Source organism: Mustela lutreola, chromosome 8, assembly GCF_030435805.1.
Source record: "Mustela lutreola isolate mMusLut2 chromosome 8, mMusLut2.pri, whole genome shotgun sequence".
Taxonomy (NCBI): Eukaryota; Metazoa; Chordata; class Mammalia; order Carnivora; family Mustelidae; genus Mustela; species Mustela lutreola.
The window spans coordinates 43,708,091-43,733,608 of NC_081297.1; the positions used below are offsets into that span (position 1 = coordinate 43,708,091).

The 25,518-nt window shown below is 37.0% G+C and overlaps 1 protein-coding gene across 14 annotated transcripts in view; it reads right to left on the reverse strand.

The window, feature by feature from the left end:
- Positions 1–25,518, reverse strand: part of ERC1 (ELKS/RAB6-interacting/CAST family member 1) — a 558,216-nt gene that overhangs the window by 423,781 nt on the left and 108,917 nt on the right. For 9 of the 14 annotated variants that reach the window (XR_009356580.1, XM_059184416.1, XM_059184419.1 and 6 more), the window contains 4 exons: positions 19,710–19,784; positions 11,361–11,516; positions 10,022–10,114; positions 6,651–6,818 (listed from right to left, as the gene is read on the reverse strand). Coding sequence is in view for 13 of the 14 variants with exons in the window: in XM_059184416.1 (XP_059040399.1) it covers positions 6,651–6,818; positions 10,022–10,114; positions 11,361–11,516; positions 19,710–19,784 (492 nt within the window). In the remaining variant the exon portion in view is untranslated. The remainder of the gene's footprint in view (positions 1–6,650; positions 6,819–10,021; positions 10,115–11,360; positions 11,517–19,709; positions 19,785–25,518) is intronic. The other 5 variants (XM_059184418.1, XM_059184427.1, XM_059184425.1 and 2 more) reach the window with 2 other exon arrangements.

Genomic DNA, 25,518 nt, shown 5'->3' on the forward strand with positions numbered 1-25,518 from the left:
GGGCTTTCTTGCTTTTTTTACTTTTTTGGAAAAACTTAAATGTAAAAATGATTATTTATCTTTGAATTTTTGATAAGCCATCTGAACATAGGATTTAGAAGGAAAAAGGGTTGAGACTGATTAGCAATTTAATTTTCATAATGATCATTATTCATATTTTCTATTACCTCTTGAACCTACTTTGTTACATTTTCCAGAAATGTATTTGTTCTGTATTTTCAAGCTTATTAGAATATAATAATCTTTCATTATTTTTAAATTGTATGGTACTAGTAGTTACTTCTTTATCATTCTATAAGAGATGATCCTATCTGATTAGCCTTTTTAAAACAACTAACAACTTATCTGATCCTCTAATGATTCCTGACTTAGTTTCTATTATCCTCCATCTTACTGTTTCTTTGGTTTTGGCTGTTGTTTTTTTCCTCGTCTCCTGGTTTGCATCCTTAGCTTATTTGCTTTCATTCTTTATTGCTTTCTGATAAATATAACAAGACATTTCCCTCTAAACACTAGAGGATTAGTTATATCCCACAGATTTTCTTTTACTTTCTATTCGTTTCTGAGATCAAGACTTGGGATAAGATCAAAAGGCAAACGCTTAACTGACTGAACCACCCAGGCACCCCTATTCTAGTCTCCCTTAACTCAAAGTATATTTTCAATACTAATCCAAAAGATATGTGCGCCCCTATATTTATTGCAGCAATATTTCCAACAGCTAAGATATGGAAGTAATATAGCGTCCATAAGTAGACAAAGAGATAAGGAAAACATGGTAGATATATAAATGAAATATTACACAGCCATAATAAAAGGATGAGATCATGGCATTTGAAACAACATTGATGGACCTAGAGAATACTATGCTTAGTGAAGTAAGTCAGACTGAGAAAGACAAATACCATATGATTCCACCCATGTCATCTAAAACAATGAACAACAACAACAAAAAGAAAAAAACAGAATTAGACCTATAAATACAGAGAACAAACTGATGGTTGCCAGAGGTCAGGGGAGGGGGGAGTTATGCAAATGAGATGAAAGAGAGTGGGAGGTATAGGCTTCCAGTTATGGCATAAATAAGTCACAGGAATAAATGAAAAGCATTAGGAATACAATGATATTGTAACAGCAATATAATAGGAAGATGGTAGCCATTCGTGTGTTGAACACAGGATAATGTATAAACTTGATAAATCACTATACCTGAAACTAATAAACACTGTGTATCAACTATACCCCCACAAAAAAAGTACTATATTTTCAGATTCCAGATTTATTTTAGTTTTATGTTGCAATTCTTCATTACTGATTTCTAATTTTGCTGCATTAAGGGTCAAAGAACACAGTTCATGAGACTTTAATTCTTGGGAATTTTGACATTTCCTATGTGGCCTAGCGCCTTTAACTATTATAACTATTCATTAAGTTCTTAAAATCAATGCATATTCTCTGTTTGTTAGTGCAATATTCTACAGAATACCTATTTGAGCTTATTAATGTTACTGAAATTTTCTAAATTATTTTTTATTTTTGCTTCTTTGATCAAGTTCTAAAAGGAACATGTACTAACGACCAACTGCAACTGCTGATTTATCTGTTTCTCCCACTGTTGTTTTATACACTTAAAGGCAATACTCTTAAATGCATAAATGTCTACAATCATTGTATTTTCTTGATCTACTGTTCTTTTTATCAGTATGTAGCATTCCTCTGTGTGCTTTATAACTTCTTTGCTCAGTCATTTAAGCATATGACTTTTGATTTTGGCTCAGGTCACAATCTCAGGGTCATGAGACTGAGCCCCATGTGGGGCTCCACAATCAGCATGGAATCTGCCTGTCCCTCTTCCTCCGCTCCATACCTCCGCACCCCCCACCCTCGGCTCATACTCACTTTCTCTTTTAAAAAAAAGAAAAGATCATTTAATTAGTGGTATCTGGATGGCTCAGTCAGTTAAGTATCCAGATCTTGATCTCAGTTCCGGTCTTGATTTCTGGGTCATGAGTTCAAGCCCCTTGTTGTACTCCACACTGGGCATAAAGCCTACTTTAGATAGATAGATGGATAGATAATTTAACTTATGTTAAAATAAATTAGATTCAGAAGACACATTTTCTTGATATACCTTTTATTTATAAAAAATTTTCCTGTTCTTTTATTTTTAATTCTACTATTTTTTGCCTTATGCTTAACTCTTATTGACAATATATTCTGCATCTTGTTTTTTAATCCAACTGAGGTCAGTATTTTAATCTAAGTTTAATATATTGCTTTTCTCATTATTCATACCATTTTGGTCAACATTTTTCATGGTGTCTACATATCTCTCATTTTTCCCTGCCCTTTCCCCTATTCTTTTCTATTCTCCACTAGATAAACTGAGAGTTTTATACTTAAGATTTGAAACTTATACATTGTTTTATTCCCCTAGCATATTAACAGCCATACTTACACTTATATTTTCCTGTCATCTTCTTAAGCTTATCATTATCTGTATCCCTTCAAAAGAAGACACTGCCCCATCACCACTATGAACAGTGCCAACTCTACCATTTGTAACTGGGGGACTGGTGGTGGTAGGCAGGAAGCCCCCAAATCTGAGAACCTCTAGTGTAATAATATGTATCTCTACTCTGCCAACACTTTTTCTGAGGTGATCTTCTACTCAGGTATAGGTAATGTGGAGGAAGAAGGGGACACTCAGAAGCTAATCAGTACCTCACCAATATTACACTACAGCACCTGCCTCACCACCACCCCATGACTCGTAACAGGCTAAGGACTGCTCAGAGTGGTGATGGAGCAATGATCCACCTAGAACAATAAGAGAGAAACAGTTACTGAAAAATAACCCAAACCACCTCATGATGCCAAATCCTCTTTTATACTGAACAGCTGTTTCACTCATACACATATATTCAGATTCCTCACAGGGAAGCATTATAGCATTATGATCAAGAACATAAGTTCTGGAGTTTCAACTGGTCAAATTCTAAATCCCAGGTAATCACTCAACTACTCATGTAACCTCAATCTCTCCAAGCTTCAATGTGCCCATCTTCAAGATGTTACGACAATTCTTATTTCTTAGAAGATTACTGCAGGGATTAACTGAGAAAACGGAAGAAAGTATACATCCCTGCATGACACACAGAAAGCATCCAATGTCAGGTATTATCAAACATGTTTTATGAATTTATGGAAACACTAGATCTCTAAAATGCACTTCTGTCCTAAGGATGTATTTCTAATTAGAATTAGAATGTGAATTCTAATTAGAATTCCCCAATGTGTTGGGGAAGTCAAAACTCTAGTTTGAAGAGCACAGCACACTGGGGCACCGCGTTGGGAATGCAAGTAGAAGGTGCATGGCAAACAACATCCAAGCTCCAGTGCCTAAACATCCTAGAGCCAGGGCAGCTGGATCAGCTATGAACAAAGAGCCACTTCCTATAAACTGTCAGTAAGATAGAGATAATATTCACCTATAACGAACAGAATTCTAAAATTCAATGTCCTGAAGAAGAAAAAACTGTACTACTTTGAGGCAGTAAGGTGTAAGTAAGGTATCAATTATTTTAATTTATTGAGAAAAATCAGCTCTGCACAGTATTAACTCAAACAGAAAATAAATTCACTGGTAGGTCCACAGTATGTCATCAAGACTCAGAAACAAGCCACTGGACATAAAACAGAAAATTTCCTGAAAATATTATAACCAATATTGAAAGTCCCAGGGTACTACTGAAATTGGCCTCAAGTACCAACCAAAAGTCATATGCTAATTAAAAACTTCACATAATTCCCCACAATGAAAGAAAAAAAAAACTTATCTTGCCTAATAAATACCATTAATCTGAGATCACATATATCAACAGAAATTTAAAAAATAAAAGGGCTTATAAACTATAAGGTAAGTAAAAAAAATTGAAACCTATTGATATTTAGAATTTCCCTCTCAATTCAGATGAGAGCTACATAATTAAACATCTATTCTAGACACAACCATTTTAGGAAGTCAATCCTATTATTATCCCCATTTACAAATGAGGAAATGAAGGATTAAAGAGGTAAAGTAATTCATCCAAGATCACATAAGTAATAAACATAGATAGCTGCATTCAAATTAAGGTCTGACTCCAAAGCCCAAGCTTTTAACCTCTGTTACTAAATACAGACTACCTCCGTGAAGATCAACAGATTAAAAGGGAAGTTCATGGGGCGCCTGGGCGGCTCAGTTGGTTAAATGGCTGCCTTCAGCTCAGGTCATGATTCCAGGGTCCTGGGATCCAGCCCCCCATCAGGCTCCCTGCTTAGCAGAGAGCCTGCTTCTCTCTCTCTCCCTCTGCCTGCCGCTCTGCTTACTTGCGCTCTCTCTGTCAAATAAATAAATAAAATCTTTAAAAAAAAAAAAAAAAAAAAAAAGCGGGGGGGGGGGGGATGTTCATAAAATAAGAGCAATTCCAGAAATACTATATATTGTACACTGCCCAAAACAAAAGGGCCTCAATCCCCAGACCAGGAACAAGAAGAAAATCAAGTCTTTTGCCATAGCCTATTTTTCCTTAAAGGATTCTTAAAAACTCCTTGATCCATGTTCTTTTTCATATATGCTTAACGTAGTGCTGTGAGAGTTAGATCAAAGTCTAGGGCAGCTGCAGAAATGAGGACAGTATGAGTTAAGAGCAAATTATAAAAAAAAATGTGAGAATTTTCCAAGAGCTGGTTCAAACTGCCTTTTATTGGGCTCTAACATGAGAAAGATGTTGGGAAAAAGTGACCCCTGTAAAATCTCACCAGAGTAATTTGGGGAAAAAAAAAAAAAAAAGCACATGCTAATAAATCACCATATCAATTTCATATAATTATCCTATACTCAAAAGATTATTGACTTTTACACTGTTATATTTTAGGATGAGATGGTCATACTAGAGCAGTTGTCCTAGTGACTCATAGGGGTAATCACTGAAACTCAGTTACTCCCACATGGCTAAAAACAAATATAAGAACCATTCAAGAATGACCACAAATACAGTTTTTACTTTCTATGGTACAAGAAATCAATCACAAGCCCATTTGTGATCGAATAAAAACACTACTTGAAAGGGGTACAAAGAAAAGGATGGACTTCCAAGAGGAAAAAAGTCATTTATTAGACTGTGACAAGCTTTTAAATGTTTGCATTATCATTAAACCAACTGCCTGGTTCTCCGATTCGCACACCTGCCACCTCTAGCCAACACTGTCACACTCCTAAACTTGGAAGTAGGCTCACCTCTAAAACACTGGCACCCTCTTCTGACCCTTGTGTAGTACTGCATGCACACCAGTTACTGGGGTGAAAAACTCTAATAAAGGCATGAGTTAGTAACTTTGCAAGTAACATTTTCCAGATAATTTTATACTTGCAATTCCCTGGATGAACATAAAACTAGCTGAATAAAAATAAGAAATAGCAGATCTTCTAAATAAAATGTATTCCAGTGGAAAGAAAACCAACTGTGTTCTCTTAATTATTTTCAGTGTGTGTGTGTATAATCAGCTGATTTTAATACAATAGCTACAATGATAACAATAACAGAAAAAGGCTTTACTGTGTGTAATAAACTAGTTTAATCCTAACAACAACCCGACGAGGCAAACACTCCTATTACCTTCATCTTACAGATGGAGGGAAAGTGAGGCACAGTGAACTTAAATAACATGCCCAGAATCATATACCTGGTAGTAAGTGGGAAGGCTGAAGTTCAAACTCAGCAACTATGACCCCAGAGCCAAAACCTAATTTTTATCTAAAATATCCCTGTGAGGTAGAATGAGGTTTATATTCTGATAATAAGAAACATGACTGAAGGAAAGTCTGAGCTGTAAGGAAAATTACAAATACATCATTCAAATCTCTCAACGTCTGAATCTCTCATTTTCAACAAAGTCCCAACCTATACAAAAATAAAATATTACATGAAAGAGTTTTGGTCATTTCCCCATTCCTCCTCACTAAAGGATTCTCATCTTCTGGGTCTATAATGTTTTTATGTGTTTTTACTTTTCATTCCTCTTTTCCATCTAAGTACACCCTTATTTACCTATCCAGTTCTTCAAAAGAAAAAGGAAGACAGGCTAAATAATCTACAATTTTTAACTTCATTTTCAAATAGGATATGAAGGCACATTGTCTCATGATCTGAAGTTCAAAATGAGATCTATTTAGAACATTTCTAGATTCTGCAGCTTGCCTACATAAAGCTAGTCATAATATCAAAACTCAAGAACCCTTAATAATCTAAACAAAGGGTAACCGAGCTCACTGCCATTCATGATACACCATGGGTGAGAACAAAAGATGGATTTGGATTTCTTTTTTACAACTATCTTTACAACATTTCATGTTTAAGTATACTTAGTAGTACAAACTTAGGGCAAGTTCAAAGAATTAAAGGCATATATAAGCTGCACCAGACTGTTAGATCTAAGAAATGAAACAAGATAGTTCTATTTTAGTACAGTATGACCACATTGCGAAACAATTATTCAGCACGTTATTCATATCTCCCAAATCTAAGTAGGACAAAAAACTGCACAGGTGATACACATGAAAAGGTGCCAAGGAACTGACTGCCTGCCAAAGCCAGAATTCTTCTTACCTCGGTCTGCAGGATGGCAGCCCGCTGTTCTTTAGCAGTCAAGGACTCCTTCAGCACTTCAATGTGTTGCTTACTGTCTGAGAACTGATTTGTGAGTGTTTCTAGCTTTGTCTGTAAGGCCAGTAGTTCTGTGTCCTTTCTGGATAGCTCCTGCTTCACCTGACCAATCTAGAGAAGATAATAAAATACTGTAAGGAAAAAAGAAATGAAACAACCACCTCTGATCTGGCTCTTTGACAGATCTGAGTCACAAAATATGAAACTAAAAGCATTAGTTTTCTGACAAAACATAATTCATCTTTTTTCCATCATCTAATCTTGGATAACCACCCCCCCCACACACACACACAGTTTTTCAACAAATAGGGAAATTCCAGTTTTCATTTTCTGCATCTCCTAAATACTCTTCAAAATCCCTTAGAAAAAGAATAGAGGGAAAGAAATCCCAATTCAATTAGATTACTATGCAATAGCAGGAAGCATCTAAATACCAATGCGCTGATGAAACAGTTTTCATTTTATTAAGTCAGACCTCTTAAAACATAAAGCGGAATTAGCGTAGATACAAAACAGAAGGGAAAAAGAAAACCTCCTAGCATTGCTATTTAAAGTTAAATTCGAAAGCTGCTGCCGGTATACTGTTTACTTTTTTCATTCACAAACAAAAGTTTATATAAAACCCTTATCTTAAAAAGCCACATTTAGCGTTAATGAGGCATTATAAACCTGTGCCTTTCAGAAATCATATAATTTTGATGAGTTAGAGATACTGACCTTAAAAAAGATTTCACCTACAAAGTTATATCATCTACAACGTCTATTAGCTAAAGGGATTAAAAAGCATATAACTTAAATGCATAAAGGCTCATTCTGTAAGAATCAACACGTGTAATTTGAAACTGAATTACTGACAGAGGAATCCATAGTCAAAAGATGCCAATCAATCTCCCATAAATTTCTCTCATCTCAACTTAAAAAATTTTTATTTCAAACATTTCATTTACATTCTACTGTTTCTAAGAATTTTCTAAATAGTCTCTTATTCTAAATGTACACCAAATAAGTAAGTAAGATTTGCTTTTACATTCTATTCTGTTTTCTGCCTAGCAAGGTAGCTATGCACAAGAAGATTAATTATTGGAAGTATAAATCTGACTGACAAGTTCAGTAATTTCAGTATTACTGATGAAAGTTCTCTGTATTTTTTCATTGACTGTACCTATAGTATTTTCACTATAATAATCTTGGGTATAAGGGACAGTTTGGGGAACATTTTCCCATAAGGAGGTATGAAATAAATATCAGTTTAATTAAATTAGACTTTTAAGGAGTGCTAAAAATAAGTGTCTAATTTACTCTTCTTGTTTAGCAAGAAGACAAGCATTTTCTCATATGCATGAAAATTCTATTTGCAAATTTCGTTATTCATTCATTCCACAAATATTTCTATATGCATACTGTATGCAAACTACTTGAGGGTACTAAGAACATCAATGGAAGATAACTATAAATGGCAGCTATCTTCACCCTATAATATAAATATGTACCTTGGAGTTACCTGTAATGTAATGCTGTGGCATCTTTCATGACATCCCTTTTCCAACAAAAAGTACATATTTATATTATTCCATCCTTAACATACAGGTTGCACTAAAAACATACTTGTGTATGAATGAATATTCAGGAGGAATGTTTAAAATGTTATCACTTCCTCAACTAAGGAACTACTATGGTTTAAAGATTACCTCTAATCACATAGTTAAAAATAGGTATAAAATCCCTGTTTCCTCATCATCTACTTTATTAAAGAATCATCAAAGTCGGCTATATTGACCACAGAGACTGAGAAAGGGAAGAAAATACTCTAAATGGAAAGCAGAGTTTAAAAGCACACATTTTCCATAAAAGTTAGGATCATGAGGCTTTGCAGTCACTCACACCTGGGGATAAGTGTATCTCTGAGTATTTACTTCTCTAAGCCTTCGTTTCCTGACCAGTAAAATGGAGAAAGTAAACAGACGCTACTGTACTGTTTGGAGATTAAATAAAATAATGTATGGAATGTACATAGCCCATTGTCTGACACAAGACAGAAATATTTATAATAGCTAAGGGGAAAAAAAGGTAAAGTTATGCATCAACTACTCCTCTAGAAAATACACAGTTACCATAAACCAAATAAGTGCCTTATAGACAAAATATTTCACTTTACTATCTGTACTATAAAGGGGCCCATAAATAGCAAAAACATCAAGTCAGCACAAATTCTGTTTTGGTTTAGTTTGGTTTGGTGTTTTTAATGCTGTGTTCCTGTCTTATCCCACAATTATTTTCAGAAGCAGTTTTTTCCCTGACACTGGTGTGACACACACGCACGTGGCCTAGTACAGGGCAGAAGATGGAAAAGCTCACCAGCACAGGTTCTGAAACCAGACTGCTTGTGTAAAAATCAAGCTCTACCTCTCACCAAGTATATCACCTGAGTACCACTCTGCTACCTCAGTTTCCACATCTATAAACTGGGGCTGGGTCATATACCAACCTTGGCAGGTTATAAGTGTTTGAGTGTTAGCTATTTTATTATTTTTTTGTTACATTTTGAAATGGAATTTTAAGTTCTTTAGACAGAAGATTAAACTAGATTTAGAGATTTTATGTTTCATGCTAATTCTAATTGACTAGCTAACTCTAAATAAGCAAATCACTTTCTACACATCTATTCTTTAAAAAGTAACATTTGTTGGAAAATCACCTAATGGAGACTTAAAGTTAAATACCTATGAACTTAAAGCACTTTACTCAAGAATTTCAAAATCTAGGCGAGTTGATCTTAAAAGTTCTCATCAAAGGAAGAAAAAAAAATTTTGTGATAGATATTAACTAGACTTACTGTGGAGATCATTTGTGTGTGTGTGTGTGTGTATCTCAAATCATTATGTTGCAAATCTGAAATATAAAGTTATAAATCAATTATATCTCAGTTTAAAAAAAAAAAAAAAAGAATTTCAAATTCAAATAATCCCTAAAACGGAGAACATCTGCATATTCTTACACCGAAGAAGAAATGGAGATCACCATTCATATAAAACAATTATCTACAAAAGGAAAGGAGAAAAAAACACGCTTCGAAGTCCCATCCATACAATGACAAAAGCAACAATAAACAACCAGAACAAGTGAGGGCTCACTGCACACAAAGTGAAATATGGGTCAAACTGGTGAACAGGAGTCAGTTAAAGAGCAGAGCAGGCTGGTTAGTGCTAGTATTGGGCAAAGCTGCCAACCAAAGAGAATGAAAGTATAAGCCACCCAGAAGCCAGAGCTAGCAGGGTCCCACTGTGGGATCACTGCACACAAAGAGTATATCTTACGGCAAAGACCTCAGCCTGAAGACCAGCCGCTCTCTTTTTCAGCTCCTCCCCTTGAGCCTCTTTCGAACTTAGTTCCTCCTTCAGTTGCTCTACCTGTCACGACATTGTTATTCTTTTTCACTTATGTGTCAATCTACGTCTTACTATCTGCTTTTCAGCCAGAGCAGTAACTGGAAATAACAATAACCTGTATAACACAATCAAATCTGTTCCCCTAATTCCCTCTTCAAAGAACCCTAGATAGTTTTTCACATTTTTTAATGGACTTAAATGTGCCAATCAGCAAATGGAGACTGTATGGTAGTTTATTTTCTTCTCAAATTAGCGTGAAAAATACAAACTAATAGAAGTTGAAAATGTGAATTTTTAAGTTCTAAAATTAGCATCGATTTTCAGTAGTCATTGATAACAGATTCTTAAAATAATAAAGGAATATTCTATTGACTTTTATGTCAGGTCTGAGTACCACAGCCAGAAGCTAGAAAGTGGAGAGGAAGTTAGAATAATTGTGTATCATGTCTCTACAGTTTTCTGTTCTGAGAAACTGAGGAACTAATACAATTGGGATGCAAGGGCTACTTATTTGTAGCTAATATTATGTAATCATAATTGTGATTTTTAATTAAACCAAAACAAACTTGGCAAATTGATAACTATAATAAACTAGATCCTCCAATTTGCCCAAATAGTTTATAGAATCAAACTAAATGGCTTTGGATCTAAGGAAAAAATATTGTGACTGAGTTTCTAAATATGGACTGACATGCTGCGCTGGTATGTGATCTTACTGTAGGTATATCTGAAGTGCACACGGGAAACAATAAACCTGATACAAACGCATCTTCTCCAAGGGACAGGACAAAGGGTTTTTCTTTATAGAACTGTATTTGAAGGGAAAATAGGATATTATTTAAGCCATTTCAGGAAAAAAAAATAGGTGGGGGAACTGGGTTCAGGATTTTGGCTGTTAAAATACTACACAAGAGTTAAAGAACTTGTCTCATGTAGTGAGAAAAATTCAACTTGGATAGAATTCTAAGAAATTTAAAAAAAAAGAATTCTAATAAATCATCTCAGAAGTACTGATAGATATAAATCTTAAACTGTGACAACACATATCAGGCTCATAGGAATAATTTTCTTTTAAGTGAAAACTTGAAATAACAATCATCAGTAATTCTGACTTTAGTTCTAGGAAAGTTGCATTTGAAAGAATTCTAATTATCCTTCCCTGAAGTCTGATAAAACAATGTGAAGTTCTTCATCATCACTAAGGAAATAGAAATATGCATCAATTTCTCAAAACTCTTTTAAAAACTATAGTATCACACACCATTACCTTATTTTTCATAAATTTAGAATGGCTCCGATAGACCTCCATTTGTTTCATTTCTTCCTCCCGTTCTTCCGTACTCAAGGCCCCATTTGATTTCAGCATCTGAATTTCCTCTTCCAAGTCTCGGAGCCCACGCTCCATAGAGGAAATTTTTGAATCCTGAAGACAATGGAAGATTTAGACATTAAAGTATTCACAACAAATGAGAGACGTTGAAAAACTAAGTCTTTACAATGTTGAATTTAATAAAGATAAACAAATAAAGATAGCATTTGGTGCCTTGCTTCTAAATTATATCCTTTATGGCCCCTTGGGTGAAAGGAGGAGAGTTCATATCTAGAATATGATTTTTCCTCTGTCCCTTCCTCCAGTCTATACCCTTTTGCTTAAAGTTGAGAGAATTATCTTCTTTAAAAAGTAAAAGAAATGGAAAGCTAGTTAAAGTTTCTTTGTGGTTGGGCACCTGGGTGGCTCAGTGCGTTAAGCCTCCGCCTTCAGCTCGGGTCATGATCTCAGGTTCCTGGGATAGAGTCCTACATCAGGCTCTCCGCTCGGCGGGGAGCCGGCTTCCTCCTCTCTCTGCCTGCCTCTCTGCCTACTTGTGATCTCTCTGTGTCAAATAAATAAATAAAATCTTTAAAAAGAAAAAAAAGTTTCTTTGTGGTCAACAAATTTCTAGGGAAAAATTCTATAATATTAACAGAAAAACCATTCCTAGCTACTCTATCATTCTACTCTGTGACCCCTAAAAGGTTTATTTCTCCTCCCAAAGGAAGGAGGAAGGTAAAAGTGTTTCAAAGACTTATGCAATAATGTGTATAACTATATTTGCAATAATATTTTATAGCATCTCATTGTAAAAATAACAAAGGGATGATTATGCTAACAATTATAGTTTATCATATTATTCTCTCTAGTTTTCTACACATTTTAAGTATTTTATAATAATTTTTTTTTAAATCACTGTCCTTATAAATCATCTCCACAAATATCATCTCCCAGTAGAATATTCTTCTATATTCAATTTCTTGGTTTAGCTTGTCACACTATCTAGTTTATCCCCTAGTTTACTTTAGATATTATCAATTGCAAAAAGATCACATTAGATGTCAATTACAGAAAAATTCCTACACAGAATGAACACTTCCTAAAGTTGTATATGTTTCATTCACCTAACAAATAAAGAAGTAGAATCATAAATTAAGTATAGTTTTACTTTATTTGGAACTTCAGAGAAACCACTCCTTTAGAAAGAATTTTGAAATTACTTCCTTTTGTACTTTACCTCAAAGATTTCTTGATTGATATTCTTTGTTATCATAAATCTTAGAGCATGAAGATAAAAGTTTTAAAGGATTTATCACGAGACAAGTACAACTAGCAATATTTAGGTTCAGGGGAGAGAAGGGGGATATACTACTTGTCCTGTGTAACCTTTAAAAATATCATAGCAAAAATTTTCTTTTACAAATCTACCCAAGTTAAACGTAGATGTAGTTCAAAATTAAATGCACCGAAGTAATGCAATCAAGAGATACAACAAACCTAAATTCTGAATTACTTGTTTAAAATAAGTGGGTGCATCCCATTTCTACCACAGCCTGAAAAAACACACACACAAAAACAGTGGGACACACTTAATCTCCTGGCCCATAAAGAATAAATACAACCATAACTTAAAGATATCTTGGGCTCAGCTCCAGACCACTGCAGTTAAGTAAATATCACAATAAAGAAAGTCAAATAAATTGTTTTGTTTCCCACTGCATGTAAAAGGTATGTTTATACTATATTCTATTAAGTATATAATAGCATTATGGGAAAAAATATGCATACCTTAACTTAAAAATAATTTATTGCTAAAAAATATTATCATACGAGCTTTCAGTGAGTCATAATCTTTTTGCTGGTGCAGGGACTCACCTACATGTTGATAGGTACTGACTGGTCAGGGTGGTGGTGGTGGTGGTAGCTGAATTTGGGGCAACTGTGGCAAATTCTAAAAATAAGGCAACAAGTCTGCTACATCAATTAACTTTTCCTTTCATGAACAATTTCTCTATAGCAGATGATACTGTCCGACAGCATTTTACCCACAGAACTTTCAAAACTACAGTCAATCCTCTTACACCCTGCTGCTGCTTTATCAACAAACATTCTATAGTATTCTAAATCCTTGGTTGCATTTCATGGCATCTTTACCAAGAGTAGATTCGATTTTAAGAAACGACTTTTTTTTTGCTCATACGTAAGAAGCAACTCCTCATCTGTTCAAATTTTAGCATAAGATTCAACACCTTCAGGCTCCACTTCTAATTCTAGTTCTCTTGCTATTTCTGCCACATCTGCAGCTCTTCCTCCACTGAAGTCCTGAACCCCTCAATGTCATCCAGGAAGGTTGGAGTCAACTTCTTCCAAACTCCTATTCAGGTTGATATTTTTACCTCTTCCCATGAATCACAAGTGTTCTTACAGGAATCTGGAATGGTGAATCCTTTCCAGAAGGTTTTTTATTTACTTGGCCCAGATCCTTCAGAAGAATCACTCTTTATAGCAGCTATAGCCTTATGAATCCATTTCTTAAATAATAATACCTGGAAATCAAATGACTCCCTGATCCGTGGGTTGCAGAATAAATGTTTTGTTAGTAGGCATGAAAACAACAATAATCTCTTTGTACGTCTCCATCAGAGCCCTTCCGTGAGCAGGTGCATTGTCCATGAACAGCCATATTTTGAAAAGAAACTCTTTTTCTCTGTAGTAGGTCCCAACAGTGGGCTTAAAATATTCAGTGATGTTGCAAATAGATGCACTGCCATCTAGGCTTTTACAGAGCAAAGGCAGAGCAGACTCCGTATAATTCTTAAAGCTCCAGGATTTTTGGAATGGTAAATGAGCATTGGCTTCAACTTAAAGTAACTACTGCATTAGCCCCTCACAAGAAGCTCTGAAGCCAAGCACTGACTTCTCCTCCAGCTATGAAAGTCTTGGATGGCATCTTCTTCCAACAGAAAACTGTGTCATCTACACTGAAAATCTGTTGTGTAGTGGAGCCACCTTCATAAGTTATCTTATGAGGTCTTCTGGGTAACCTGCTGCAGCTTCTCCCTCCATACCTGCTGTTTTACCTTGCACTTTAATGTCATAGAGTGGCTTCTTTCCTTAAACCTCATGAACTAATCTCTGCTGGCTTCAAACATTTCTTCTGCAGCTTCCTCACCTCTTTCAGCCTTCACAGAACTGAGAGACTTAGAGCCTTCCTTGGATTAGGCTTTGGCTTAAGGGAACATTGTGGTTGGTTTGATCTTCAATCCAGACCACTAAAACTTTCTTCATATGAGCAATAAGACTGTTTCGCTGTCTTACCATTCATGTCTTCACTAGAGTAGCCACTACTAATTTCCTTTAAGAACGTTTCCTTTGAGGCGCCTGGGTGGCTCAGTGGGTTAAAGCCTCTGCCTTCGGCTCAGGTCATGATCCTGGGATCGAGCCCCGCATCGGGCTCTCTGCTCTGCAGGGAGCCTGCTTCCTCCCCTCTTTCTCTCTCTGCCTGCCTCTCTGCCTACTTGTGATTTCTCTCTCTCTGTCAAATAAACAAAATCTTAAAAAAAAAAAAAAAAAAGAACATTTCCTTTGCCTTCACAGTTCGGCTATTTGGTGTTAAGAGGCCTCAGCTTTGGACCTGTCTTCCTCACTAAGCTTAATCATTTCTAGCTTTCGATTTGAAGTGAGAGACATGTTACTCTTCTCACTTAAACATGTAGAGATCATTGTAGGGTTATTAATTGGCCTAATTTAATATTGTTGTGTCTCAGGGAATAGGGAGGCCTGAGGAAAAGGAGAGTTACAGGGGAATGGCAGGTCAGTGAAGCAGGCAGATCACACATATTTATCAAGTTTACCATCTTACATAGGCACAGTTTGTGGTGTCCCAAAACAATTACGATAGCAACATCAAAGATCACTGATCACGGATCACCACAACAAATATAATAATGATGAAAAAGTCTGAAATACTGGGAAAATTTCTAACTTGTGACACAGAGACATGAAGTGAGCAAATGGTGTTGGAAAAATAGTACCCAAAGACCTGTCTGAATTATTATATGATCTCCCTGATATGAGGACGTTGAAATGCAGTGTGGGGGGTTTGGGAAGGGTAGGAAAAGAATAAATGAAATAAGATGGGATCAGGAGGGAGACAAACCATAAGAAACTCTTAATGTCACAAAACAAACTGAGGGTTGCCGGGGGGAGGTAGGTAGGGAGAGGGTGGTGGGGTTATGGACATTGGGGAAGATATGTGCTATGGTGAGTGCTATGAAGTGTGTAAACCTGGTGATTCACAGACCTGTACCCCGGGGCTAATAATACGTTATATGTTAATTTAAAAAAAATAAAAATAATTTTTTTTAATTTTTTTTAAAAAGACCTGTCTGACACAAGGTTGCTACAAACCTTCAACTTGTATAAAAAAAAAAAAAAAAAAAAAAAAAGACAGTATCTGCAAAACACAATAAAGTGAATCACAATAAACCGAGGTATGCCCGTAAACTGTTTTCATTGTACTATCTGAAAATTTACCTTCAAGATCACTATACATCTTCCTGGAAATATCAGGATGCAGTTCCTTAAGAATAGCTAAAATACCAGGCATATGCATGGGACTAACCTACCAATGAAACGTGGCTAACCTCTGACATTAGTTGGGGGCGGTGGGTGGATAAAAAGGGGCCAATGCCAAGAGGGACTGCAGAGCAGTCCATAGCACCACTGGTACTCCACAACTGGTACTCCACACAACACAAAATTGCCTCCAGCTATGAACTCAAGCTCTGCACATCACGTAGACAGCCTCTAACTCTACAAAGTCCCCACAACGCCCCAAGAAACATTATCAATCTTCTCCCCAAACTCCAACACAAATACAGAGGCAGTTCTTAACACAATCAGCACCCTCACTATCAAATCATGTCCCATAAAAGCTTCTCCCCAACAGGGACCAAACTATAACTCTGAAAGTCCTGAGGCAGCCACTGACTGCCCAGATAAGAGACCTGCCAGACTACTCACTGAAATCAGGCAGAAAAACAAGGTCTGATATGCTCAACTTGTTCTACCACAACTCAACCAGACTGGGTTTATGTGAGGACAGTCCTTCCAACCAAGTTTCCTACTCCTAGAATGTATAATAACTAAGTAAATAAATTATTTATCATCTTACTATTCTGTACTTCCCCCAGCCCTGGGTCTCCCATCATTAATCAGCCATTTCCAATGAGCCTACTGACATCCCCTGTTCCTTGCAAAATTTCTCAAATCCTCACCTTTTTCCCCCCCACAATTTTCTCCTCACCAAAAGGTAAACCTTTTGGCTTTCACAAAGGATATACTTTCCCTGCATTATCCCCGATGAAGGTTACTAACCCTCCAGTACCAGAAAAGAGCAGGGGGAAAAGTGTTGCCTCCCTTTATTTACAGCACACACTCCTTTTCACTTTACCCTCCTCGCTGCTGCCATCTAGGGACTTCCCAATAACTTCCGGCCACTTGAAAACATCTTTGGCTCCTGACTCACAATCAATCTTCCCTTCAAATACCACTCCTGCCATCATCCTGGGATTTCAATGTTCTAATTCCATGATGTCCTTAATTCCAATGACCTCATCTACCAGTCCACTTCACTACCCACTCGACAGGACTAAACTCTGGATCCTAAAACCAGGACTCTCTCCCCAGGCCTATGGCACCATCACTTTCTATTTGCTATTCGTAAACCTCATAGACATTCCCTGTCACATTTTCTCCCAACCTGTCAGTCCATTCTGAATTCTCTTTCTTACTATCCACACTACATTCTTTTCCTGATTATACAAACTCTCTCACCATGATCCTCAATTCATATGCATCCCAATAATTCTGCCATTATCTACCTGACAAAACTCTCACCTAGAGCAGCACAGTAATTCTTACCTGTTCCTCCACTGCTAAAGGAAAAAAGAAAAAAAATTAGAGAAGAAGGAAGGGGGAGGTAGAGTGGAGAGGGAGAAGATGAGGGGGGAAGAAGGCAAGAGAAGGGAGGAAGAACAGGAAGAAAAGGCAAAGGGAAGAGAAAAGAAAATTACATCACCTTGAAGACAGTGGGCTTTTTTATGGTCTATCAACCATCTTCCTTTCCTCTTCCCCCCAAGACTATTCTAGACCTTCATAATTCTCTCAAGTTCATGCTATACTTGCAGCTGTGATTTTAGCAAAGCATCCACCTGACCCAGCTGGGCCACCAGAATCTCAGAATCTCTTGTTTCTTAATCAAATGGCTAAAGGTTAACACAAGTTAAAATAAAGCCACTACCAATTAATACTATTATATTTCCCTATTCTTTTTTTTTAAATATTTTATTTGTTTATTTGACAAACAGAAATCAAAAGTAGGCAGAGAGGCAGACAGAGAGAGGGAGAAGCAGGCTTCCCGCTGAGCAGAGAGCCACTTGATTCCAGGACCCTGGGATCATGACCCGAGCCAAAGGCAGAGGCTTCAACCCACTGAGCCACCCAGGTGCCCCCTATATTTCCCTATTCTATCAAAAGGTGAGTAACATGATTTTGGAAACAGGTACATTCATGTGTTTTATTCTTAGATTTAAACAGGGCTCAGGAAATAAAATACACAAAGAGATTTGTGGGAAATGTGAACATACAATGAAACTTTTTAAGGCTCTTTGTAGGATTATGTTCAAGACTATAAACTAACTACAAACAGCCCAGAATTCTACTAATTCAGAATTTGTTTGGTAAATCCTTTCCCCACTGGAAATAAAGATATACACAATATTTTAACAGGAAATCATTTAAATTCAGAGAAAAGTTCTTAAAACTGTATTTGGGAAGCCTCTATTTACATAAAACCATATACCAATAACTAAATATTCTTGTTATATTAACAAGTATTAAATAAAAGCTCACAAAGTAAAAAGTGTCGATCTTTTTCAGGAATATGAAGAAGCTAAAAAAAAGAGAAAGACAGAGAGATCCTTATCTATAAGAGTCTTTCAGCTTTTGGAACAAAGAATACGATGTTCATAAAAGTAATAATAGCAGCAGCTAACAGTTTGTGACATGCCAGGTACTGTTCAAAGTGTTTTACTTGCTATACCTAATTTAAACCTCAAAACAACCTATGGGATAGCACTCTTATTACCTCCTTCTAACAGTGAAGAAATTGAGGTATAGGGAGGTCAGGTAACTTGCTTTGTGATCATGTAACTGATTCAAGGAAAGCCAAATTTTGAAACCAAGGAATCTGGAAGGCAAGCTCTTAATATAATACAGAGCTCAAAGACTTCTAATTATTCATTAACTTAAGGCAGAGTTTTTCAAAGTATGGTTCACGTTCTAAATTCTGGATCCCCCAGACCTTTTCAAGAAGTCTACATAGTCTAAGCCATTTTCATAATAATACTATGACTTTATTTGCCTTATCCACTATGTTAACATTTGCACTAAAAGTATATAAGCAATAGTGAGGGAAAAAAAACTGCTAGTGTCTTAGGACAACAGGCAGTAGCACCAAACCATACCAGCAGTCATCGCACTTTTCAGCATCAGACGCTCACAGAAAAAAAAGAAAGAAATATTAGAAATTAAAAAATTAATAAATAAATAAGCTCTAGGCCCAATGTGACCCTGAGGTCACACTGACCCCGATGGTCAAGAGTCACATGCTCTGCCAACTGAGCTAGCCAGGCGCCCCTAGAAATAAAAGTTTGGGAAGACTGCTTCCCTTGAGAATGTCCCTAATGAAGCAGTAAAAATTATTACTTCTAATTAATCACAACCCTTCAGAACACATTTTTTTAATATTCTCTGTGATGAAATGGGAAGGAGCTAGGTATTTCTGCCCACTGAAGTACAAAAGTTGTTCCTTAGGAACAGCACTTGTTTGCCTCTTTGCTGCATTAGGTAATTTTTTCATGTAACATCACTTTTACTTGAAAGAACAACTGACTAACTATGGTTACTAGACTTAGTATTAGGCAGGCATTTTCTAAAAACCAATGAATGAGTCTTTCATTTTAAGAGAAAAAGGGGTCCTGAGATCAAAAGTTTTAAGCACAGCTATTTAAAAGAAATTCTGGACAAGCCTTTTTGGTCCCATTTGAGTTCTCTATAACTAAAAGTGAATAAAACTGAAGTTCTTTTTAAGTGTCATTTTCATCATCTTACTATGTCTTCTCAATCTACAAAATAAGTGAAATATTATTATATACGATTTTCTAAAACTCACACAGGAAAATGTGCAATCACTTAGAAGTATAAAGTGACTCACAAGATTCTTTGCAGACTCTTACTTACCTTCATTTCAATAACAGTTTGCAGGGCTTTTGTTTTGGCAGAATCAGGAGCATTCTCAAATCTCCGATGCATCTCCTATATCAGAAAAGTAAAAATGAGAGTAAGTGTCCTCCTTTTCACTCTTGTTTTTTTTTTTCCTAAAGGGAGAGCAGAGAAGGATGGCGAGAGGGAATAATTGTGTAAAAAAAATGACTACCCCAGCCTTACAAGACACTCAGATCCCTGTCTACCAAACCTTCCCCAGTGGATCAGAGAACCACAGGTTGCATTCAGGCTAAAGGATTATAAGGGTCACACATACAGGCATATGAGCCCCTGTCAGTGAACACCTAGTTATTTAAAATTAGTCACACAGGTGAAATCAGTACAACAGATGGAAACTACAATGCAATCCCAGAGCAGTGTCAATTTTCCACATGACTCTAAGACCTATAAATCAGAACTCCACACACAGTCCAAAGGGAGATCAGAAATATTTCCTTTTTAAAAGGAGAAATAAAAGCAGACATCAGTCTGCACTGCACAAAGCTACTAAAAGCATTTGTTTTAATCACATCCTTTCTACAGCACCTACTCCAGAGTAACAACCTGGCTACCTGGGATGAAAATCTCTCTCTAGCAGGGTGACAAGTAGAAAGAAAAAAGAAGTTAAGATTGTTCATGTTAATAAAATGTCATAAAAACGTAACTATTCTTTTTCATCTAAATTTTAGTGATCTCAGAATCAGGAAGAAAGGAAGCAATGGTAGTAATATCATAATCAGGGTCTTCAAGGGTCACAGGGAAGTTATCGGACCACCTCAGGCTATTTCCTGTCAGATTTCGTGAATGCCTCCAACTTAACCAGTCAACATTTCCAAAGTACCCTGGCAAAGCTTCTAATAATCCCAGAGAGAAGTGCTTCTCGGCCTTTTGGCTAAGATCAAGTTCAGTGATCCCAGAGAATACACAGATGAATACTTTCCATCTGAACTATACTCAACCATAATGAAAGGAATGTATAATACTTTAATTATACCTTTCACCTAATTTATTCATTCCTGCCTGGCCAGGAAAAATGGTTTGAGAGAAAACAGAAAACAGAACGGTACACTTTACAGAGTTACCTCTTCCTGAAAGAGCAGTACAATTGAACTGACAAAAGTTCTAAATTATAAACAGTGAGCATTTAAAAACCAGTAACTTTTGAACATCCACATTTACCACTAGGCTGCTGAAACTATAGTGCAAACCACTATTAATAGATAACACTCTTTCTGCTACTTTTCTCCCTAACTCCAGGTGTTCTTAAAGCCTGCTCCATCCTTTCAGTCATTCAGGTGAAACACCTGAGTCTTTAATGCCTTCCTTTTGCTTTCGAGCTATAGTCAGTCAATCGGGAAATCCAGTAAACTCTACCTTCAAAACATATCCAAAATGCAAGCACTTCTTGCCATCTCTACTGTTACCACCTGGAATAAGCCACCAACAAAAATATATCTTTTAGGGGCACCTAGGTGGTACAGTTGGTTAAGCATCCAACTCTTCGTTTTGGCTCGGGACATGATCTCAGAGTCGTGGGATGGATCCCCACATCAGGCTCCACACTCAGCAGAGTCTACTTGGGACTCTCTGTCTGTCCCTCCCCCAGCACGTTCGTTCTTGCTTTCTCTCTCTCTTTCCCTCTCTCCCTCCCACTCTCTCAAAAAAAAAAAAAAAAAAAAAATATATATATATATATATATATATATAGAGAGAGAGAGAGAGAGAGAGAGAGAGAGTGTTTGTGTGTACGCACACATATATACATATACATCTGTAGGTATCTTTTAAACACAATAACAAGCTCCTAATTAGGGTCCCCACCCTTTGTCTTGCCCCACTGCAGTCTAAGACAGAGCACTCACAGTGACCTTTAAGCATGAATTTAATCTTGTCTCCTCTACTCAATTTAATCTTGTCTCCTCTATTCAATTTAATCTTGTCTCCCCTACTCAAAATTCTTGTCATGGTTCCCTATCTGACTCAAAGCACAGTCAAAGTCCCTTCAGTAGCCTACAAGACCTCATCTCTCACCACTCTTCTCTGTCACCAGGCTTCAGCCACAATGGACTCCTTGCTGTTCCTCAAATATGCTAGGCATTCTCTCATTCCTTAGGACTTTTACACGAGATGTTCCCGTTACCTAAACTCTCTTTCATCAGCTCATGGGGAGGACTTTGTCTCCTTCAAGTCTTGACTCAAATGTCTTCTCTAGATTATTAGGTTTATGAGTTGTGATAATCACACTGTGGTTATACAAGAAAATGTTCATATATTTTAGAGATCATATAGTAAACTCTGTAGAGGTAAATCACATCATGTTGAAAATTTGTTTTAAGGGTATGTGCTTTGGTGAGTGCTGTGAAGTGTGTAAACCTGGCGATTCACAGACCTGTACCCCCGGGGATAAAAATATATGTTTATAAAAAATAAAAAATTTTAAAAAATTGTTTTAGGGACGCCTGGGTGGCTCAGTTGGTTGAGCAGCTGCCTTCGGCTCAGGTCATGATCCCAGCGTCCTGGGATCGAGTCCCACATGGGGCTCCTTGCTCTGCAGGGAGCCTGCTTCTCCCTCTGACTCTGCCTTCCACTCTGTCTGCCTGTGCTCGCTTTCGCTCGCGCTCTCTCTCTGACAAATAAATAAATAAAATCTTTTAAAAAATAAAAATTGTTTTAAAATCTTTGGTGAAAAAAGAAAGAAAAGGAAAAAAATAGGACACATGCAGCAAGTGTCGCCAAAACTTTGGTAGTTGGTATATCTAAGTGATAAGTATAGGTTTGACATTTTTCATTAAAAAATTAACATTTAATGTCAGCACAACATTCCTTATTTTAAAACTTCAAACTGACAAAAAAAGAACCCCTTACTCTACTTTTCCTTCTCCCAGAGCATGTATCTTCTAACAACATATGAATGAATGATGAGTGAATGAATAACAAAGCTACCAAACTTTCAAGAATTGGCTCTTTGAAGAGGAAATCTTTGAACTCCTTTCTATTCCTGTGCTAAATCACATACACCCCCTCTAACTTCTACATAGCCCTCCTCTAACACTTACTACATTGTATTTGGAATAATCTTCTCTAACATACCAGACTGTAAACTCCTTCAGAGCAAAACTGTCCTTTGTATTCCTCAGACACTGTGTGACATGTAAGCAATCATTAAAAATTATTTCTCCTTCATATCCATTCTTCTTTTGTTAGATGAAGAAAAGACTGAAAAAAATGAATAAATTATTAGCTAGTTTTCTTCTTCACCTCTCTACTGGACGACTCTCTCTACCATATCAAAGAAAGGACCTCCTTGTTCCTAAATCTAATAGCTTTTGTCATCAGTCCACATCCTTTCTGAACTCCATGTAATAGTTTTTTTTTTTTAAACCATAGAGAGAGTAGGGGCGCCTGGGTGGCTCAGTGGGTTAAGCCACTGCCTTCGGCTCAGGTCATGATCTCAGGGTCCTGGGATCGAGTCCCGCATCAGACTCTCTGCTCGGCGGGGAGCCTGCTTCCTCCTCTCTCTCTCTCTCTCTGCCTGCCTCTCTGCCTACTTGTGATCTCTCTCTCTGTCAAATAAATAAATAAATAAAAATCTTTAAAAAAAAAAAAAAAAAAAAAAAAAATAAACCATAGAGAGAGTTAAGGGAAGAACAGCTATAAAATTATCGACTGCCTTCTATTAAAGACTATCCCAGCTCTGAAGGCTTCTTCTCTGTCCTTTCCCCTAAGCACAGACATTTTCTAAATTCCATCCCTGGAACTGTTCTATAGCCCCACTCCAGGAACACCACTAGCCCACAGAGAAACTTAAAATGAATTAGAAAAAAAGCAAACCCTCTGGAGTAGATGCAACCTCACCATGAAACACTGGTAGAGTTTTAGGCCCCACCTGTTCCATCAGCAGGAAGCCTTTGTTTGGTTGAACAACATGCACACCAACCATACAAAGTAGCCCTTCCCCAATCCCACAGATTCAACTACAGTTGACTCCTAAACAACATGGGTTTGAACTGTTCTGGTCCACTTATACATGTATTATTTTTTCTTTTTTTTTTTTCAGATTTTATTATTTATATTTATTAGAGGGACAGAGAGACCACGAGCAGAGGGAAGGGCAGACAGAGCAGGAGAAGGAGAATCCTCACTGAGTAGGGAGCCCAACACAGGCCTCCATGCCAGGGTCCAGGACCATGACCTGAGCCAAAGGCAGATGCTTAACCGATTGAGCCACCTAGGCACCCTTACATGTATTTTTTTTATAAATATAATACAGTACTGTAAATGTGTTTTCTCTGATTTGTTTTTGTTTTTTTTTCCTCTGATTTTTTAATAACATTTTCTTTTCTCTAGCTCACCTGAAGAATACAGTAAATAATACATATAACATACAAACTATATGTAAAATCAACCATTTATGTTATCAGTAAGGCTTGCAGTCAACAGTAGCTTATTAGTAGTTAAGTTCCAGGGAGTAAGACATTCATTTTATGAGGATTTTCGACTACACAAGGGTTAGCTCCCAACTCATTGTTCAAAAGTCAACGGTCATACCTTTCCCTGGATAACCTGGAAAAGCTATTTATCTAACCTTGTAGTGGACATCTATCACTCTTTCATGCCATGGTATCTAATCTCCCTTTTATGTTTGGGGATTCCACATTTTAAAATAGTCTTCCTTCCACATTAAAAGCTAAAAATGTCACATACTTTTTTTTCCCAGCCTTTCTTGCAGTTAAAGTCCAGACACAAGACCTAATCTCCCCTACCAGACACATACATCACTTCTTTTTAATCAGAATCTTTTAAACAGAAGACTTGGGGACATGAACAGTGACAACTCTGAGAATGAGTGGTAGAAGCAGCAGCAACCTCACGCTCCCAGTCCCAGGAATGAAAGAGGCTCTAAGGGTAGTGAGCAGTGTCAATGGGGCAGCCAAATAAGCTGCGTGTCTGCGCCTTGCACCAAGAGCAGCCCTGTCTTCACCAAACCCATAAAGGAACATGATGGACTGGAGACTGTTTTGGCTATATAACTTCTGCACCCAGTCTCTCCAGCCCTCCTAGAGATTCTGCCTGGATGATACCAACAGTCTTCCAAAGTTGATCTCCCTAGTAGCACCCTGAAGACTGTTGCTTTAATTATTTTAATTATTTCTTTCTCTACCTCTCCATTCAAACAATTCATCCACCACCACCAGTGAATTCCAGGGTGCCAAATCTAGTGGACATCTTTCTGTCCTCACCTTCCTAGAACTCTCAGAGGCATTCAAAGCAGTGGGCCACTCCCTCCTATATACACATTTCCTCTTGACTATTATGATACCGCACTCTCCTACTCTTCTTTCTCTCCATGTGCTCCTTCTATTTCTTTAGCAAGTTCTTCCTTCTAAATTAGACCCCTAAGTACTATAGTGACCAGGTTACAAGTACTAACCTCTTCTCTTTTCCATCTAAACTCTCTAATGCATAACATTGCTTAAAATTCAACTGAAACACTAGTGAATTCCTAGGCCCTCTCCTCTGATTTCAGACTCATTTATCGAATTGCCCATTTAATATCTCTGTTTAGATGTCTAATAGGTAATTTACATTGTCCCTCACTAAACTCTTGATTTTTCTCTTCCTTAATCTAACCCCTCATCTGCTAAGTGTGATGAGAGATTAAGTCTTCTCCACTCATTAAAGGGCACTATCCTCCCAGTGGCACAGCTAAACATCAGTGTCTCATTCTTCCCAGATCTTCATTTCCCACAACCAATTCAAACAGAAGGCAGGGATTGTTCCATCT